Source organism: Dama dama, chromosome 13 (genome assembly GCF_033118175.1).
Source record: "Dama dama isolate Ldn47 chromosome 13, ASM3311817v1, whole genome shotgun sequence".
In the NCBI taxonomy this organism is placed as follows: Eukaryota; Metazoa; Chordata; class Mammalia; order Artiodactyla; family Cervidae; genus Dama; species Dama dama.
In genome coordinates, this window is record NC_083693.1 from 25,827,588 (window position 1) to 25,849,045 (window position 21,458).

Genomic DNA, 21,458 nt, shown 5'->3' on the forward strand with positions numbered 1-21,458 from the left:
GATTCTTTACCAGCTAAGCTTCCAGGGAAGCCTAAACAATGCTTAATGTCTTCATATTAGTCTCTGCACTACCTTCATCGGTCTCATTGCTTCTCTCTGGACACCTTCCAATTTCTCTCCACCTGAGTACATCTGGGGTAATGAAGCAGTCAACCAGAATGCTGTTTTCTAACCATGGTATCTATAGACTCTAACCATTTTTTAAAAGCTTTTTTGCCTCTAAACAATAACATAATATTGTGCTGCAAGCCAATATCTGATTTTCTGTCTGCTATCACCTCTGGGTTTCTCTCCATCATTACAGTTTTCAGAGCTTCTCGGTCATGAAATAGCTACCTTTTCCATTCTGTCCCTCTGGATGAGGAAATGCTCTGAATTTTTCCAAGTTGCACCATACTTTCTGTTCTTCAAATCTTGAATTTCTCCCAGTGCTTGTGAAACTGCCTGCTGCTTTGCTGATCTCTCACAGCCCCCTACTCCGGCTCGGGTGTTGCAGCCCGCAGCTCTGCCCCTTCCCTCTGTATTTTTGACTGTTTCTCATATCTGTTGTTTTTAAAAATAGCAAAAGAGCAGAAAAGAGAGAAGATGTTGATCCCAGAGGTACAGGTCTTTGACACGGAGAGGGTGGAGAAGATGCAAAGTGAAGCCCAGGCATAAAAGCAGCTGTGAGCCTAGGAGCAGGCTTCTAGAAGCAGTTCCTCAGCAGGTCGATAAAGATCTCAACCGCCCAATTAAGCAAATTTACAACGAGTTCCCAGCCTCCAATTACTGTTGGGACTGGAAGCAGAATGTTAGGGAGGCAGACTCTGCACTTGGTGGCCAGGTTTCTCTTGCCTGCAGAACCTCCTAGCACCTGGACTGTGGGCTCTGAGCACAGATGCTTTTGCAGCTGTGCTGGAGTTGGGGCTTCACATCTATCCTCTCCCCTCTCCTGCCAGAGAAGGCACGGGAACTGCAGGACGGCCAACGTGGAAACCTTGGATATGGGGATGTCAGCTTGGCCACTACTGCATATTATGCTGCTGCTGCTGTAGCTGATGGTGATAACACTGAAAATGCAGGAGAAGAAGAGGAAGAAGAAGAAAATGAAGGAAGAGATGGAAGAGGCAGGGGGGAGGAAATTTGTGTTGAATGCTTACTCTAGCCCAAGACTGGCATAGCAGCTTATGCAGACTTTCTGATTTCAATATTTTTAAAGGATTTGGTGGCTCAGATAGTAAAGAATCTGCCTGCAATGAGGGAGACCCACGTTTGATCCCTGGGGCGGGAAGATCCCCAGGAGAAAGGAATGTTAGCCCACTCCAGTATTCTTGCCTGGAAAATTCCATGGACAGAGGAGCCTGATGGGCTGCAGTCCATGGGATCGTAAAGACTCAGACATGACTGAGCAACTAACACTACCTACCTAAAGGATTTGAAATTGATGATTTTTTAAATTGGATTATAATTGCTGTACAATGTTATGTTAGTTTTCCCCTCCCTCTTAAGCCTCCCTCCCACCCTTCCCATCCCATCCCACCCCTCTAGGTCATCACAGAGACTGAGATGAGCTCCCTGAGCTATACAGTAACTTCCCACTAGCTAGCTGTTTTGTGCATGTTAGTGTATATATGATGGTCTTACTCAAGAGTCCAAGCTTCTATAAAATGCACCAGAGGTTCTCCAAGTTGAGTGTGATCAAAGCCGCTATATGGTGGCAAGGTCCCTATGCTTGGAGCTTTTGATTCAGTCGATCTGGGATGGAGCCTATTTAACAAGTCCCAAAGTGATGCTGCTGCTTCTGGACTGGGGATCACACTTGGAGAACCGCTGTCCTGTACCATTTTTATTGGTGTTTGTGGTGTCATTACAAGTCTACCAGGCGTGAAAGTGGCTGAGAAAGAACTGTTTTTGAGTCCTTCCCACAGTTCCTGCCCATCACAGTGTTCTTCACGTGGCTGCTGAGGTCACTGCTTGCCATGTTTCTCTCTCAATAACCCCACCTCTTTGTTTCCTAGGTCCTGTTTGCTACTCACTGGACTGTAGCACACCGGGCCTCCCTGTCCCTCATCATCTCCTGGAGATTGCCCGAGTTTATGTTCATTGTATACCTGATGCCATCCAGTCATCTCATCCTCTGAGGCTCTCTTCTCCTTTGGCCCTCAATCTTTCCCAGCATCAGGGACTTTTCCAATGAGTTGTCTGTTCGCATCAGATGACTGAAATACTGGAGCTTAAGCTTCAGCATTGGTCCTTCCAGTGAATATTCAGGGTTGATCTTCCTTACCACTGACTGGTTTGATCTCCCTGATGTCCAAGGGACTTTCAGGAGTCTTCTCCAGCAGTACAGTTTGAAGGCATCTGTTCTTTGGTGTTCTGCCTTCTTTACGGTCCAGCTCTCACAGCCGTACATGACCACTGGGCAGACCATAATCTTGACTATATGGACCTCTGTTGACAGAGTAATGTCTCTGCTTTACTCAGCCATGAAAAGGAATGAAATTGTTCATTTGCAGAGACAAGGATGGACCTAGAAATTGTCATCCAGAGTGAAGTAAGTCAGAAAGGGAAAAACAAATACCGTGCATTAACACATACATGTGGAATCTAGAAAAAAAATGTTACATGTGTGTGTCCTTAGTTGCTCATTCATGTCCAGCTCTTTGTGACCACATGGAATGTTGCTGCCAGTCTCCTCTGCCCATAGCATTTTCCAGGCAAGAAAAATGGATCTAGTTGCCATTTCTTACTCCATGGCATCTTCCTGACCCAGGGATCGAACTGGGTCTCCTCCTTGGCAGGTGGAATCTTTACCACTGCACCATCTGGAAAGCCAAAAAAATACTATAGATGAACTTATTTGTGAAGCAGAAATAGAGAAACAGACACAGAGAACAAATATATGAATTCCAAGAGGGGAAAGCAGGGCTCGGATGAACTGGGAGACTGGGATTCACATATATACACTACTGTGTTTAAAATAGATAACTGCTGAGAACCTACTGTATAGCACAGGGAACTCTGCCTAACACACCGTCGTGATATGAATGGGCAGGAAGACAGGAAAATGAAGAGATACACGTATATGTGGGGCTTTCCCGGTGGCTCAGTGGTAAAAAATACATCTGCAGTGCAGGAGGTATAGGTTTGATCCCTATGTCAGGAAGATTCCCTGGAGAAGAAAATGGCAACCCACTCCAGTATTCTTGCTTGGGAAATTACATGATCAGAGGAGCCTGGCAGGCTACAGTCCACAGGGTCGCAGAAGAATTGGACACAATTTAGCGACTAAACAGCAATATGTATGTATGGCTGATACACTTTACTATACAGCAGAAACTAACATAACATTGTAAAGCAACTATACTCCAGTAAAATTAATTGAAAGTGTAAAGGTAGCAGGTGGGATGCCGGAGTGGAAATGGCCAAGCTCTGCAGAGGGAGGAGAGTTCCGTTTGGTCTTGGCTGACCAGATAAGGCTTTGAGAAGGAAGTCATTGACATTTGAGTCCGGCCAGAACACCTTGAGAAACTTGGTTTGTGCGTGAAAGTGCAAGGTAGTCAGCCAGGAGGTACAGAGGGGATAGGAATGCAGTGTCCAACTTGAGAAACCACTATGACATTTTGGGGAGTCAGGCACGAAGGAAAGACCTAGGCAAGGATGAGCCAGAAAGTCCTAACCCAAAGGCTTTTCTATGTAAGACAGGCCTGAATTGAAGCTTCTGGGCTTTAGAATTTGCCAAATATGTTTGAAAAGTTTCTAGAGAGGGAGGAAGGAGAGGGACCACTCTAAGCCTGGTGTGAAAGAGCGATCCTCAGAACCTGAAATCTGAATGACAAGAAACTGAAGGTCTGACCATGAGGGCTCCAGAGTGAGGATAAAAAAGGCGAATGGGCCGTCCCTCAGGTGCTGGGGTTGTGGGTAGGGCAGAAGCATGGGGAGGAAGAGAGGAAAGAAGTGAGGTGAAGTTGGAGACATAGGCAGGACCAGAGTGTCTGGAGCACCCTGAACCATGATAAAAAATACATCTTATTCCATCAGATTAAATACATTAAAAATAAAAATACATATTATTTCCATCAGATTTTAAGCAGGTACAGAGAAGGGGAAAAGACAGATTTGGAGAGTTTGGGAAGACCAGATCATGTAGAGCCTTCTAGACCATGGAAAGGAATTCAGATTTCATTTCTCTCAGATGTGAAGCAGGGGAGTGACTTAATAGGATTTATGCTTAAAAATTTTTTTTTTTTTTTTTTAAATTAGGGACTTCCATGTTGGTCTAGTGGCTGACTCCAAGCTCCTAATGCAGAGGGCCTGGGTTCGATCCCTGGTCAGGGAACTAGATCCCACATGTCTCAACAAAGAACCAAATAAATAAAAATAAATAAGTATTTAAAAAAATTTTTAAAAAATTAATTGTGGTAAAAGTCATTTAACATGAAGTTGACCATCTTAACCAGTTTTCAGTGTATAGTCCAGTAGTGTTGAGTACCTTACACTCTTGTATAACCAATTTCTAAAGCTCATTTCATGCTGCAAAACTGAAACTATACTTCCTTTCAAACTGATTTCAACTTGTCAAGGATCATGCTGGCTGCCACTGCAGAGGAGTATCCCAAGGCTTGGGAGGAGGAGGAGTTAGGAGGGAAGCGGAGAAGTCAGACCATGAGCGTCGAGGCAGGAGATGCTGATGGCTTTGGCTGGTGAGAAGCAGTTGCTGTTTAGTCACTAAGGCTGCTTGTGACCCCATGAACTATAGCACACCAGGCTCCTCTGTCCATGGGATTTCCAACAGGCAAGAATACTGGAGTGGGTTGCCGTCTCCTTCTCCAGGGCATCTTCCCAACCCAGGGATCGAACCTGTGCCTCCGGCATTGCAGGCGCGTTCATTACCACTGAGCCACCATGGAAGCCCAGTGAGAAGCAGATCTGGAGCTTAAACCCAGGACCGTTTCTTCCTTGAGCGCTTCTTCCACTAGAACATACCATTTTGTTACTGTGAGGATTGTTTCTAGGACTCAGCCGTGAGTTAGCAGCGGTCTCCTAAGATCTTTTCAGATTCTTATGAGATTTTATGATCCTAATGATGCCTCCTGGCATCCTCCTAGCTCACTTACCGAGTGTTTACTATTAGGCACTCATCTTACGTATAACTCATTTAATTCAGACACAGTCTTATGAGAGAGGTTCTGAAAGTATCTCCTCTTTACAGATAAGGAAGCTGTAAAGAGAATTTGTATGTAGTAACTTACCAGGATTCCAGGTTGCACAGTTAGCCATCATCAGCCCAGGATTTGTTTTTTTTTTTTTTCCAACATTTAACTTTTTATTTTATGTTAGTGTATAGCCAGTTAACAAAGTTGTGGTAGTTTTAGGTGAATAGCAAAGGGACTCAGCCATACATATACATGTATCCATTCCCTCCCAAATTCCTGTCCCATCCAGGCTGGCACATAACATTGAACAGAGTTCCCTGTGAACAACAATAGATCCTTGTTGGTGATCCATTTTGAATATAGCAGTGAGTACATGGTCTTCCATGTAACTCTCTAGCTATCCCTTCCCCACTCCCCGCCCCCGGCCACTGTAAGTTCATTCTCTAAGTCTGTGAGCCTCTTTCTGTTTGGTAAATAAGTTCATTTGTATCATTTCTTTTTAGATTCCACATGTAAGGGATGTCATACAATATTTCTCCTTCTCTGACTTATTTCACTCAGTATAGTACTCTCTAGGTTCATCCATGTGGCTGCAAGTGGCATTATTTCATTCTTTTTATGGCTGAGAAGTACTCCATTGTGTACATGCACCACATCTTCTTTATCCATTCCTCTGTCGATGGGCATTTAGGTTACCTCCATGTCTTGGCTATTGTAAACAGTGCTGCAGTGAACATTGGGGTGCAGTCAAGGATTTGAATTCAGGTGGCCTTGCTCTGATCTGAGCTGTGTGCTATACGCTATTTCACTTACGTATTATGAAAGTGGATCTTTATCATCCCACAGCTGACTCAATGATATTAAACGTGAGTTGACTATTTTAAGCATTCTTGTATTTCATCATCTTTTTCAAGTAGCAGGTGGATGATTTGGAGTTATGGGAAGAGTGAGCCTATAGATGTCACCTTTGCCCCAATTCTGAGATATTTGTCCACAGAGATCCTATATCTTGGAGTCTTATCATCTGATTGTACACAACACAAGCACCTACCCTGCATTTGAAGGAGCCAAAGGGTGCATGCCCACTTAATTTTGTGTCTTGAGCCCTTTCTTGCCTCACCTGGGTCTTGATCATGATGCATTAAGACTAGGAAAATGTTGGTGAAGGATCTGCTGCTGCTGCTGCTGCTAAGTCGCTTCAGTCGTGTCTGACTCTGTGCGACCCCATAGACGGCAGCCCACCAGGCTCCTCTGTCCCTGGGATTCTCCAGGCAAGAACACTGGAGTGGGTTGCCATCTAGGCATTTCTATTATAATAACTTGGACTCAAGGATCATCTTTATTTTTTTAATTAATTTTTATTGGAGTGTGGTTGCATTTGGAGTAGGAAATGGTAACCCACTCCAGGGTTCTTGCCCGGAAAATACCGTGGATGGAGGAGCCTGGCTGGTTACAGTCCCTGAGGTCGCAAAGAGCTGGACACAACTGAGCGCTCATGCACATATTCCTTTGCAGTCTTGTGTTCCTTTCTTCTGTGCAGCAAGTGAGTCAGCCACACACTCACATACAGCCCTTCTCTTCTGGTTTCCTTCTCATTTAGGTCACCTGGAGCATGGAGTAGCACTTCCTTAGCTTCACAGTAGGTTCTCTGTTAGTTGTCTATCTTATACATAGTATCAGTCCAAGGATCACCTTCAAATTCATACATGTTTTCTCCAGAGTAGAGCAGACACCAAATATAACATTATCCCTAATGTCTAGGTTTCTGTAGACATCATCACCCAAAGTCAGCTCATGGCATGGCATAATCCAACAGGACACTTGGACTTGACTCCATCCTTTCACTTGCTTTTCACCTGCACCATCCCACACCAACTAAAACACTGTTTCCATCATCAGCAATGATACCAGTGACTGTCATAGACAGACCTGGCTTCCAGAGTACTGGCAGGTTTGAGCAAGTTCCCTGGCCTGGACTTGGCTCCATATCTCCTAAAGTTGTAACTCAGAGCATTACCTCTGATCAGTCATCCACCTCACTCACCTCTCTTTATCGTCCACATTCAGTTCCCTCTTTTTCCAATCCTCGTACTTTTCACCAAGCACTTGAAACTCTTTGAGCAGTCCCAGTGATGAAGTGGGCTTCTTGGGTAACTCAGATGGTAAAGGATCCACCTGCAATGCAGGAGACCTGGCATCGATCCCTGGGTCGGGAAGATCCCCTGGAGAAGGGAAAGGCTACCCACTCCAGTATTCTGGCCTGGAGAATTCCATGGACAGAGGAGCCTGGTGGGCTGCAGTCGCAAAGAGTCAGACATGACTGAGTAACTAAGTCTTACATTTGGTGGTGAAATAGCCTCAATTTATTTTCCATGGAAAGTGTTTCCTGCTGTTGGTTCAAGTTACCTGATTGGTATTATTTGAGCACACTGAAGAGAGATAGCGTTCTTTTTTCTTTTTGATGTGGACCAATTTTAAAGTCTTTATTGAGTTTGTTACAATATTGATTTTGTTGCTTTTATGTTTTGGTTTTTTGATTGCAAAGCATGTGCGATCTTAGCTCTCTGACCGGGGAATGAACCCACATCTCCTGCATTGGAAGGTGAAGTCTTACCCATTGGACCACTAGGGAAGTCCCAGTCATTCTTGATTGTATTAAGAACTTTATGTTTTGAAAGTTGGCTTAGTTTTATTTTACTCTGAAGTCATTTGGGTAGCTTAAATTCATGGCTTAAATTTTATTAACTTTTTTCCCTCCATGTTCTTTCCTGTGGGGCTTCCTATAATGTGGGCCTGAAGGTACCATGCAGGGCATCATTGTAGACAGTCCCTGCCCTGTGGCATGTTCTAAAGCATCTTCCATATCTCCTGCTATGACTTATTGGCCTCAGAGCTTACTAGGGGCCCTTTAAGAATGTCACACTGGAGGCTTTCATTAATCAACTCTCTGTACCAAATCGGGAGACAAAATGTTTACTAAGAGACTGAAGAAAACGGTCATGCTTTTGCCAAAGAGATCCTGACCACTCCCAACTCCCTTTCTCTCTCTCAGTTTAGTATACTTGTTCTTACATTTTCCACAGTGCCTGCAAAGCAGGATCTTGTCATGTTCCATCAGTATCAAAATGTTACCTCTTGCAAACTCAAATTTTCTTTGCTTTGTGTAGCTACCAAGAGGGATCGACACTGTGGGCTTTGAGAAGACGCATGCTATTTAAGTCAGGTGCTTGGGATTCTCTTAATCTTTCTTCTGATTTCATATTTTGCATCTTCCTTGATATTTTCCCCTCAGATAATAGCTGAAAGAGAACAATAAAACTTCTATCAGTTCAGCTGCTCACTCTCTAATTTAGGGGATAATTCACAGTGACACATGGATGGTTGAAGGAAGATGTCATTTCCTTTCCTTCCATCAGCTCTTCTAGACAATATCTTCCTTAGGTGCAGCCTCCCTTGAAAATCTTTCAAGTCTATTTTCAAATTAAATTCACCCCAGTAATATATGAGCTGTAAAAGAGAAATAAAAATGTAGATGATAGACTAGACCAAAGCAGATTCTACATTAGACAAAATGCTACGTTAGAATGTTCAGATTAGGTGGTCTACCTTAAAGGTATTTACTGTGCATTTAGGCTGTGTGTAGTTCATTAGCTAAAATACCATTATAGCAAAGGGGCTCTGCAGAAGATGGTGGTGTCTGATAGGATATTCTCTTTGTTTAGAGCTGCCTGGATGACCAAAGTCTGGAGCCTGTCATCTCCATTGCTCTTCAGATCCTGAGACAATGCTACCCTAAGAGTCCACTTCCCTTGGTCACAACCAGCAGCGCTTATTCTTTTCCAGTTCCTGGGATCATCACCTCTGAAACTCCATGTGTTCTAACTGAAGGTAAATATGTGGATATACAGATCTTCCTGTGGCTCAGTGGTAAAGAGTCCACCTGCCAATGCAGGAGATGCAGGTATGACCCCTGGGTTGGGAAGATCCCCTGGAGGAGGAAATGGCAACCCACTCCAGTGTTCTTGCCTGGAGAATCCCATGGACAGAGGAGTCTGGCAGGGTGCAGTTCATGAGGTCACAAAGAGTCAGACACAACTGAGTGACTAAGCACGTACACAATGTGTGGGTAGTTATTCTGTACTCATTTTGCTCATAGCTATAAGCTTTATGATGAATTTTTGCATTTGGATAATATTTCAGAGGAATGTGGATGAAAGAATCAGTTTCGTTTTTTTTTTTCACAGATTAACCATGATTATCTAATAAGCTAATTAGACAGATGAATGAAAAGGCAAATTTTTCATAACACCAAGCTCATTAATTTTGTCCTTTATTATTAACTGTTGCCAGTTTGCATCACTGACTCGATAGACATGAGTTTGACTAAGCTCCAGGAGTTGGTGATGAACAGGGAAGCTTGGCGTGCTGCAGTTCATGGGGTCTCAAAGAGTCGGACACAACTGAGAAACTGAATTGCACTGATGGAATGACTGTATAGTCATCTCACCTGATTAAAAAAAAAATCTATTTCCAGTCCCATGATGGAGTCCCTCAACTGTACAGACTGGTTCTAGAATGAATTTGCCCTAAGGATAGAATTGAAATTAAACTTTTGCTGTTTACTACCCCCACAGTACAGGAGAAGGCAATGGTACCCCACTCCAGTCCTCTTGCCTGGAAAATCCCATGGACGGAGGAGCCTGGTAGGCTGCAGTCCATGGGGTCGCTAAGGGTCGGACATGACTTCACTTTCACTTTCACTTTCACCCCACAGTAGTCATGTTAGAATACTTGACAGTGATTATCCAATGTCCAAGAAGATTTTGTTGTCAGAAGATTCTAGTGCTTTTCAACTTTGTCCTTTTTTCAGGGAACAGATTTTCTGTAGGCATCATCTTGTTGCAATGACACTGGATGCTTTCTTTGGACTTTTGTTTTAAATAAGTTCCTTCATACTAAAATTAGGGAGTCAATCAAAGTGCTGTCGACATTACAGCAGCTTTGACACGTATGTGATCACTAAACTCTGGCAATGTGAGTTGCATAACTACTTCTAGATCGGGTGGAGGAAGCCAGAATGGTCCACGTGCCTGCTAAGTTGCTCAGTCCTGTCCAAATCTTTGTGACCCCATGAACTATAGCCTGCAAAGCTCCTTTTTCCTTGGGATTCTCCAGGCAAGAATACTGGAGTGGGTTGCCATTTCCTCCTCCAGGGGATCTTCCCAACTCAGGGACTGAACCTGCGTCTCCTGCATTGCAGGCATATACTTTATGGCTTGGGCCATCTGGGAAGCCGTGTGTCATTTTATTCTGCAATCATTTTGCATTCAGCATGAGGCAGCACTTTAGACTTCATGAGATAGTGCTCTTGTGTGCCTATATTTGTGCAAATTACACATGCAATAATTGAGGTCTTGTGCACTTAATAATAGCCTCCTAGTTGTGAGAAAAAGTACTAACCATTGTGTTCTAAGAATCCCAACCCACCTCTGTTTTTTTTTTTTCCCCACTTAGAAGATTATGAAGATGATGGTGAGGAAGAAGAGGACAAAGACTCAGATTCTGAAGATGTGAAAGAGGAAGTAGGTACACTTGCCCTTGATTCAAATGATCAATTCTCAATTATCAAAGGAAAATGCCCTTTTCTATGTTCAGCTGAACCCACAGTAAATTGTAAGGACATACTTTTGTGCTTCCCTGGTAGCTCAGCTGGTGAAGAATCTGCCTGCCATGCAGGAGACCCCGGTTCAATTCCTGGGTCAGGAAGCTCCCCTGGAGAAGGGATAGGCTTCCCACTCCAGTATTCTTGGGCTTCCCTGGTGGCTCAGCTGGTAAAGAATCTGCCTACAATGCAGGAGACCTGAGTCAGTCCTGGGGTTGGGAAGATCCCCTGGAAAGGGGAATGGCTGCCCACTCCAGTGTCCTGGCCTGGATGAGCGACTTTCACATTGTGCTTCCACTCCAGGGCCCGGCAGGTACTGATGCTCAGTTAATGACGTCTACTGTTGTCATTTTCATCTTGGTAGGTCCTATACAGTCTTATTGCCACATCAGAAGCTCTCTGTTATTAGGCACTAGTATTCCATCAGGATGAGCCTCAGGTAGACACTCCTGGTTGGTGTATTTAATAAGTGTGAATGATGTTCAGGCAAAGAGACCATGGAGACTTTTTCTGGTAGATCTTCAGTACCTTTGTAAGTTAGCCTTTTCTACTCACTCTGTACACACAGGACCACTGTGTTGTGCAACTCCACTTACCTTTGCGTTGATGTGAGCTGTGTTCCTTGGGTTGTATTGTGATCATCCTAACTAGCAGAAAGTGGTGCCTTTTGGTCTCTGTCACTGATAACCTGTGCTATAGAGTGGAGGTCAGCAAACTTTCTAGGGGAGGTCAAATGATCATTGCTGTAGGCTTCGTGGACCTTTCAGCCTCTGTCACAATGACTCAGCTTTGCAGTTGTAGCATAAAAGCAGCTGTAGACAAATGTGTAAACAATAGGGATAATGGGGTGCAGTTTGCTGACTGCATGTCTAGAAAAGGCTTTCTGAACATAGGCACTATTGGCATTCGATCAGATAATTCTTAGTTGTGGTGGCTTGCCTTGTGCATTATAGGATGTTTAGTGGGATCCCTGACCTCACTGCCCAAGGCGCTGGTGACACCCACCACTTTGACCCCTCAGTCATGAACAAAACTGTGTCTTGTTGTTGTCTAGTCGCTAGGTCGTGTCCGACTCTTGGTGACCCCATGGGCTGTGGCCCTCAGAGCTCCTCTCTCCATGGAATTCTCCAGGCAAGAACACTGGAATGAGTTGCCATTTCCTTCTCCAGGGGATCTTCCTGACCCAGGGATCAAACCTGAGTCCCCTGTATTCTCGAGTCACTCGAGAAGCCCAAAACTGTCTCTAGGACTTGCCACATATCTCTGGAGGTGGGGGTGCGGGGGAGCAGAAATCACCTTGTGGTTGAGAACTACTGCTCTAGAAAAATGATAATTCATCTATGAGTTATAATTATATCTCCATTTCTGTTGGTGGCCATGAACAAGTCCCTTCAAGTTATAGTTCCTTAATTTTGACACCTGGGAAATAAGACTGAAAAGTACGCACTAGCTTTTATGACATTCCTGGAGATGAAGTCTGAGTTTAAAAATCTGTCTATCTATCTATTTATCATCTATCATCTACTCATTTATCATCTATATGTCTATCTATCAATTGCATATCTATTTATCTACCCACCTATATATCTATCATCTATATTTATTGATATATCTATCATCTATCTACCTTTCTATTATGTATATATCTATTTACCTGTCTCATGTGTATCTATCTACCTGCCTACCTACCTATCATCTCTATCTGTAGTTCTATGTATTTCACCTTTATCTATCTATATATTTATCTATCTACCTGTCTATCAGCTATATGTCAATTTATATATCTCACATCTATCTATCTATCTATATCTGTCTATCTAGCTCACCTGTATCTATCTGTTCATCTGTCTAGCCATCCATCATTCCATCCTCCTCCCTCCCTTCTCTTCCACCTACATATCTACCTAGAGAGAAAGGGACTTTTTGCATTATCTATCATAATAATCACCCACCTTGCTATTGGTAGTACCAGACGTAGAGGGTCTACCTCTTAGCCAGGTCTCTAGGTTAAGGCTGTGATTGATATTCCATTGTGCTCAGGGTTCTGTTGATAAGCAGAATCATTTTTGAAGTCATCAGAAGCAGACTGGCTCTTTGCTGTGGCTTGCCGGTGCAGGCCTATGGAGAGCTTGCTGACTTATCCGAATAATACTGTGCTGCTGCAGTCATTCATCAATGCCACGTTCCCTCCCCTCTTGCGGGCCCTTTGATAACTGAATGTTTGATGCAGAGCGTCAGTTGTCTCTTGTATCTGATGTGAAGGGCCAAGTTGCAGGCTGGTGCCTGACTTTACACGGCATGGGGTTGTGGGGTGGAGAGCTTTCAGACCATCTCCCTGCCCCCCACCCCTGGCTCTGCAGATGATGGTGGGTTGGGATGGAGTGGAATCTAAACAAATAAATAAATCCAGCTGGGAAGGAAGCATAAGACAAATGAGTGAGGCCCTGGAAATAATTAATCAAGAGCCTTCAAACCAAAGAGAAGGTGAGAAGTTAGTGTGTGAGCATGCATTGTAGAGAAACAGAAAAACAGTGGAGTAAGGGCTTAGTTCTGGGGGTGTTGCAAAAGTCAGGGGACTGGTGCCCCAGCAAACTTGTTTTCCCCAGGAGAAGACAGCAGTGTTTTCTCCTAGATATGTGGCCAAGCCTTCCCAGGTGACGCTAGCGGTAAAGAACCTGCCAGCCAATGCAGGAGATGTAAGAGATGTGGGTTTGATCTGTATGTCAGGAAAATCTCCTGAAGGAGGAAATGACAACCTACTCCAGTATTCTTGTCTGGAGAATCCCATGGACAGAAGAGCCTGGTGGGCTACGGTCCACAGGATGAAAAGAGTTGGACATGAGTGAAACGATGCAACAGCAGCAGCATATGGGCAAGAAGCCAGGAGTATTTATTTCTGGTCAGAGAAGTGACCCAGGCCTTTAACTTACAGCCTTTTTATTTGAAAAATCTTAGTTGCTAATTGGGAGGAGTCTGTTAGAAAGAATGATTAAAAGGAACTTCTTGTATCTGTCAAGGGTCTTGAGAGTGGATGGTTGGGTGCTGTTCTTTGATTGAAAAGTGTCATCATAAGGAAGGAGAAACTTGCAATGAATTTCAACTGGGAGTTGGCCATGTTTTTTCCTTCACAAAAATAAACATTAGATTTAGACAGACCCTGGAGAAGAGAAGGATGTACAGAGTGAATTCAAGCTCTTCCTTTTTTATCCTCCTCTTAAACTTTTTATTTCTTTCGGGTATTTTCTTGGATATGATTCATGTGTGCAGCGGCATGCTAAGTTCTTAGGGATGATATTATGATACAAAAGCAAATGAGACACAGTTTTTATCTTCAGAGAAATCAGACTGGTCAACTTGGGAATTGTGTCTGCCAGAGTTCAAATTAGTCCCTTCAAAAAGGGTGTTGAACACAAATCTAATGCTGGCCAAAGTCAGTATTGGAAAGGTCCAATCTAAGGAGGAAGGACCTTATCTGGGTTATATGGGTTTCAGAATCCCTAAATGGTGACGCTTGTCTGGGTTCCTGTGAGTGCAGAGAAGTTGGTCTACCGCTAAATAAATATAAATGGCATTTATAAAATATGGAAGGAGTTGACAACTTGCCTGAATGCCTGGAGATTCAGAGGCCAAGATTCAATCTTTAAAGATCCGAAGTGATCTCTGGGGGAATTCTCTGGTGGTCCAGTAGCTAAGACTCCGAGTTCCCAATGCAGTGGGCCAAGGTTTGATCTTTGGTTGATCAGGAAACTAGATCCCACATGCTGCAACTAAGAGCTGGTACAGCTAAAGAAATAAATGAATAAATAAATATTTTTTTAAAAAGTAATGGTCTCTTACAAGTACTTCACTTTACTATTACACTAAGAAAGGTATCATAGACAATATATAAATGACTGGGCATGGTTGTGTTATGATAAAACTTTATTTACACAAAGAAGCAGTGGGTCATCAGTCATGTCCAAGTCTTTGTGACCCTGTGTACCATAGCCTGCCAGGCTCCTCTGTCCATGGGATTCTCCAGGCAAGAATGCTGGAGTTGGTTTCTGCACCCTTTCCCAGGGGATCTTCCTGTCTCAGGGAATTGAACCTGTGTCTCTCATATCTCCAGCACCGGCAGGCGGGTTCTTTACCACTAGCACCACCTGGGAAATCCACAGATTGCTAACTTCGGCTCTAATGCTAAGTAGGTCACCTAGTTAGCCTGAAACTCATGGGTTACTGAACACTCATCACACCAGACATACTGGCCTTACTTGCTGGTAGGGAGATGCTTCTCAATGCCTGCCAGGTTGCATTTCCATTGGGGTATGGAAATGGGGGTATGCATTTCCATAGGGGTATGCCACCTCAGGGTATGGCTGAGGCTGGAGCAGAGGTGGTAGAAGCAAGGAGGATCTGACAGATGAAGCTGGAAAGGATAAGTGTTGGGATCTCTAATACCAGGCTAAGGAATTTGGGTCTGAAAATATTGTTATGTCAACCTCATGGGAATCTATATTTCTTTTAATTTAAAGTTTGGAGGGAAATTGCAGAAGATGGATGAAATATTGCATTTTTATCCCCTGAATCAGGAATATAAACATTTATTTTCACAATTTATTTGATTTAGGGAAGAATAATCCAGACTCTCAGGACTCTCAGATTTTTCCTTAACTAACAAAATAGACTCCTAAACTATAGGGTAGAATCCGCCCGCCCCCCCCCCCCCCCCACCTCGCGTGCCCCCCACCTCCATTTTTGTAGGGAAACTTGATCTAGGAGAAGCACAGAGAGATGAAGAGATTAAACTGTTTGATTCTTGGTGTCCTTTCTCCATTATGAATCTATAACCTTTGGAAAATAGAGAAGTGTTTGGAGGAGAGTCACCGTCACTGTAAAACTGTTATGAAATGATGATCTAGAAGAAGAAATAAAGCATCTGGGATTATTCAGTCCAATGAAGAAAAGGCTGGTGGTGACTTGGTAAACTTCTAGATGTACAAAGAGATAAAGGTGTAGCCGGGGGTTACAACCTCCTCTATAGAGCCTGGGAGTTCCAGCATCATCTTGACTCCTCCAGTCTTCCTCTTACGCTTTATGCTTCAACCACCTTCTTTCTATGTAAAAGATTTTTTAAAAAATATTTTACTGAAGTATAGTTGATTTATCATGTGTTGTTAATTTCTCGTGTACAGCAAAGTGATTTAGTTAGACATACATAAACATTCTTGTTCCGTATGTGAATGTGTACACTCAGCCACCTTCTTTCTGTAAGCAAATTTAAGCTGTTTTTTTTTTTTTCCTGTTAGCAAATCGTTTCCCCAAGTCTTTGCCTAGTTAGCCCTTATTATCATTTAGGTCTAGTTAAAATGTGACTTCCTCAGCTTCTTGTACCCCAGCCTCACTCATAATCACTCTACCCCCTTTCATTCTTCTCATGACATTTATCACTGTTCGAAGTCACCTTGTTCATGCATTTGCTTTCTTAATTTCTATCTTCCTTCTCTCACTAAGAAGCAAGTTCTATGGAATCATGGACCTTGGTCTGTTCCATTATCTCTGGGTCTCAGTACCCCGGCTAGTACCCTTTCATAGTTGGTTCTCATTAAATGTTTGCAAAAAGAATTATTTAAATCGGTAGATAGATGAATAAATATTACAATTACAATTATGTTGAAGAAAGTGGAGATGAGATAAAAGCAATTCTTTTATATTGTTTACCCAGTTCATCTCATTTTGCATAAATTATTTATTTGTGATGAATGTTGATAAATACTGACATGAATGCTGAGAAAAATTATCTTCTTTCTTTTTATTTAAGAAATACAATCTTACATATTAAATTATCCTTGACTAGGCTAGCCCTATAATTTGGAGGCTAGAGAACTGTGCCCATGATTCTGAAGAATCACATCTGTAGCTTGTCTCGATATTTCTCAGGATGGCATACATTTTGAGTAAACATATGCCTGTTGGTAACATATGTTTTGAATATTCCATTGCAGGATGATGACTTGGAAACAGATGTGAACAAGCTGAGCTCCAAACCTGGTCTTGACCGACCTGAAGAAGAACTAATGCAATACAAGGCGATGTGTCTTGAGCTTTCCTGTAGCTTTGAGGTAGAATGTCGGCTGTGGTTCTGCTCCTTGGTGATGCCAGTGGGTTCTTTGCAAGCACTGGGAGGCCAGACAGGTTTCCACAAGGAAAGCATCACTCATCTTTAGCAATCTGCTTCTGTGGTCTTTCTGAAAGAGAAGTGTAAGGCTAAACAAAAATGTGAGAAGATGGCAGAGCCGCAATGCATGCAAGGGTTCTACAGTGTGACACCGGCACCTAGGAAGGAAGTAGGATGAAGGCCCACATTGCAGCCTGTTGTCTGGTGGGCAAGGTGTCTACCCCCACACACTGATAAGCAAGTGAAAATCTTGGTGATTTAACTGTCCCTTTGTCAAAATGGAAAGGTTGTACTCCTTGGCTTTCTGAAGGTGACCAGCCTGATTCTAGGGTTTCTTTGTTAGTGAATACAAATCAAGAACCCTATACCTAGTGATGTCAGTTCAGTGAATAGTTGCTGCTGCTACTGCTGCTCCCACCCAAATTTTAGACCTACTTTTGGACCTCCATTTTTTTTCTTATGATTCTTAATAAAGCATGAATTTAGCCACTTCTAAGAGTATAAGCTAAGCCACTTATAGAAGAGAGTTAACATACTGTATTTTGCTCTAGAAAGCAGAAGGGGATCAGTGGGTAAAAGTTTCAGGGAAGGAAATTTTAATTACATGTAAAAGAGAATATCTTAAAAATAATCAAAATCATCCACAAATGCAAAGAAGCAGCTCAGGATGCAAGGAAGCTTCTGTAAGTGAGTTGTTTGCCTAGACTGTAAATGCTTGAGGTGTCTCGGGAGGCATTCATGTAGAACTGTGCTAGACCCACTGAATGCCCCTTCCAAATGCGAGTTGCTAGGATTCTACCATTTCTTTCACTCTTGAAGCTTAGACTTTCGTTGACTGACCTTGGAGAAAGCTTTCCAGTTGACAGGATTTATGCTTAGCTCTGTGCCCAGAGAGTAAGGACAGGGATCGGATTGCATTCTCTGTTGGAAGGAAACAATGACATATTCCTTTCCCCTTTTAACCTGAAGGAACTGGAGTCCAAGCCTGGAGATGATCTGAATTCTGATGAGACTGAGTATGCCAATCACCGTCACATTCCGACTGCTGCCTCCCCAAAGGGGCTTTGCTTGAATAAGGACCAAATCTCCGAGGGACAAGAAAAAGAAGTCCCAGTCCAAACCTCTCTTCTGAGCAGGGTGAAGATGGGGAGGTCCAACATACATCTAACTTCCAAAAGAGGACCTGGAATGAATTCACACCAAAATGTACACTCTAATGGTCCTGGGATAGATTCTTCTGGAAGTGATGTCTCAAACATTCAGGCATCCTTCCAAGAGGATGCTTGGGACATGGATGCAATTTCCTGCCCAAGGATAAGTGCTTCCTTTTCCAATTCTGCTAAGACTAGAGAAACTGCCAAATTCATAGATCAGCTCCTGCAGACACATCTGAAGCCTGTGGTCTTCCATGACCCCTATCTTTATATGGCCAAAGCCAGGATAACCAGATCTGTGGCTGACTTCACCAGGATGGCATTTCCTGATTTCTGGGGACATTGTCCACCTCTCTCTGCCCAGCCTATGTTGCAACGTAAATGTGGAGTCCAAAGGTGATGGTGTTACTAACTTGGTAGCTATGTGGGTTTTTGGGTTTTTTTCTTCTTTAGTAAATATTTTTGTAGGTGGAATGGTTGGTGCAGATAGTTCTGTTATCTTCAAGAAAGTGAACATTAGTCAGGAGTGTCTGAAAACCCTTAAAGACAAGCTTTCTTGATGGTCCAGTGCTTAGGACTTCACCCTCCAATGCAGGGGGTGCTGATTCGATCCCTGGTCTTGGAGCTAAGCTCCCGCATGCCAAAACACTAAAGCATAAAAACAGTATTGTATACAATAAAGCAGTATTGTAACAAATTCAATAAAGACTTTAAAAATGTTCCACATCAAAAAAAAAAAAAAAAATTAAAAAAAACCCAAAGACCCTTAAGAAACTTTTTGCCAAATATACAAGCTTGTCTCCCTACTAGGACATTTCAGAACCAAGTATAGAGTGAGGTGAGGTGAGGTGAAGTCACTCAGTAGTGTCCGACTCTTTGTGACCCCATGGACTATAGCCCACCAGGCTCCTCTGTCCATGGGATTCTCCAGGCAAGAGTACTGGAGTGGGTAGCCATTCCCTTCTCTGGGGGATCTTCCCGACCCAAGGATGGAACCTGGGTCTCCCGCGTTGTAGGCAGGTGCTTTACCGTCTGAGCCACCAGGGAAGTCAAGTATAGAGTGGTAGACCTTAAAGTGAAACGTGAAAGTGTTGGTTATTTAGTTGTGTCCGACTCTTTGTGACCCCAAGGACTATAATCCACCAGGCTCCTCTCTCCATGGGGTTCTCCAGGCAATAATACGGGAGTTGGTTGCCGTGCCCTCCTCCAGGTAGTAGACGTGTGTCTGCAAAATGAGTTTCTTAGATGATTCAAATGCAACTGCTTAGCTCCTGTCCATTGCAAATCCTACAAAAGGAAAAGATTATCTAGTTCCACCAAACACTGGGATCATTCCTTAAGGGAAGTTTCTCAGGAAAACAAACAGACAAACAAACTAGTGTGGATTTTTTGGGATCACTTTTCTCATTCACTGAAAATTGGAGTCTGATCTCTTGAGGCGAGGAGTTAGTAGACCTCCATGCGACAGTCCCAACCTTACAGAGCCTGACTTGGCTTGGGGAATAGTTTGGCTGCATCACTGAGGATTGTAAGGAAAAAATGCATCTTCCAGGGAAGAAACTTTGGGTGACGGATTATTCCCAGCATCCATGGAAGGGAGCTTTGCCTTGGGAATGGCCTAGTGAGATTAAAAAGAAAATTACTAAAGCCAAGGGGGAAAAAACCTATCTTCATGGAAAAAAAAATGAGCATAAAAAAAATTATGCATTAAGTCTATGCAGTAAAGTATGCATAGCAGTAAGTTTTATTAACTTATATTCAAGTTCATCAGCAAATTGATGGTGGACCCCCCAAAAAAAGGGCTCCTACTTGGTCTTTTGGCTGACATCTCTGACCTCTGACATTTCTGACCTCATGTCTCTGACCTTATCTTAATGCTCTATTTCCTGAGAGACTCACCTCAGGGGCTGACTCACCTACACAACCCCCTGGACAGGATATTTTCCCCTGAATTTAAGCCTCGTGTTGACCTATCCTTCCTCTTCTCCTACCCCTCCCTACCACAGAGACATGGAATGGAAATTTAGGGAGGGAATCTTTTTTTTTTTTTTTTAGGGAGGGAATCTGAAAGATCCTCAGGTATCCTTCCTCTTTCATACTTCAACCTCCCGGATATTGCTGTTTCTTGGGCTTCTCAGGTGGCACAGTGGTAAAGAATCCATCTGCCAATATAGGAGACACAGGAGACGTGGGTTTGATCCCTGGGTCGGGAAGATCCCCTGGAGGAGGAAATGGCAACCTACTCCAGTATTTTTGCCTGGAGACTTCTGTGGATGGAGGAGCCTGGCGGGCTGCAGTCCATGGGGCTGCAAAGAGTCAGATTTGACTAAGTACACTTTGCTGTTTCTTAGATAAAAATTGTTTCTTAGGCATAATCTTTTGGAGCAAACAGAACCAAGAAGTATAAATGACACAAATGTTTAAGGTCTTACTGGCACCTCCCAGACCTTGAGGAGGCTAACAGTCAGCAACCCTGATGTCTCCTGTCTTAGTGCAAAGGACCCTCCTATTCCCACAGCCAGAAGCTCTCAGAGTCCTTCAGCCTGAATGCTCTTGACAAAACTCTCCTTCAAGTAGACAGTTCTCCTAAAACTACAATCTGGCATCACGGCTTCGTACATTCCTCCTGCTCAGTGCAGTTTTGTTGTTTGATAATGAAGAAAAGGAAGGGGACATACTTTTTTTTTGTACTCATTCAGCTCAAGGTTGGGGTATTATTGCATTTTTCTTTCATAATTCACTGATGACTCCCAAAGTACTTTCCACATGACATAGGATGAATGGGGTAAGGAGTGAGGGCCAACCCTTAAAATGTTTCCAATTTTCCTTTCCAGGATCAAGATACTTGAGGATGTCCAGAGACTCATCCAGCCAAGTGATATTATAAATAAGGTTGTCTTCAGTTTAGATGAGCCTTGGTAGGTGGTCCTGAACATCAGTGGAGTGAGGGTGAGGGGTGGTGGGCATATTGAGTAACCTTTTAACAGCATGTGAATAAGAATAATTTAAGTTAGTAATCCATTCCTTCTCCTAAAAACAACATGGTGAAAATTTGTGTTAAAGATCTGTAAGATAAAACTTATCTCTAAGAAATGTCAAACTGTGTCTAAGAATAGCAGTCACTCCTATAATAACAGGTTCTTTAATTCATTTCAGGCCTTTGCAAGATACTGCTTCTGACTGCTTGCAGTTCTTCTCTGCATTTGAGTCAGGAAATCTTCGCAAAGCCATCCAAGTGCGTCAGTAAGTAAGGAAAGCTACAGGGGTAGGTCCTGGCAGCTAAAGCCAGCATTTTGTGACTATCTGTCCCGTCCTCTGTTTTCAGGGACCTCACATCGATAGTTTGAAAT

At 43.2% G+C, this 21,458-nt stretch overlaps 1 protein-coding gene across 1 annotated transcript in view; it reads left to right on the forward strand.

Annotated features, from left to right (window-relative positions):
- AGBL1 (AGBL carboxypeptidase 1) overlaps window positions 1-21,458 on the forward strand; it is an 836,354-nt gene that overhangs the window by 113,510 nt on the left and 701,386 nt on the right. The window contains exons 9-14 of the mRNA XM_061159751.1: window positions 8,858-9,023; window positions 10,650-10,717; window positions 16,782-16,898; window positions 17,924-18,504; window positions 20,943-21,026; window positions 21,265-21,351. Coding sequence (XP_061015734.1) covers window positions 8,858-9,023; window positions 10,650-10,717; window positions 16,782-16,898; window positions 17,924-18,504; window positions 20,943-21,026; window positions 21,265-21,351 — 1,103 coding nt within the window. The remainder of the gene's footprint in view (window positions 1-8,857; window positions 9,024-10,649; window positions 10,718-16,781; window positions 16,899-17,923; window positions 18,505-20,942; window positions 21,027-21,264; window positions 21,352-21,458) is intronic.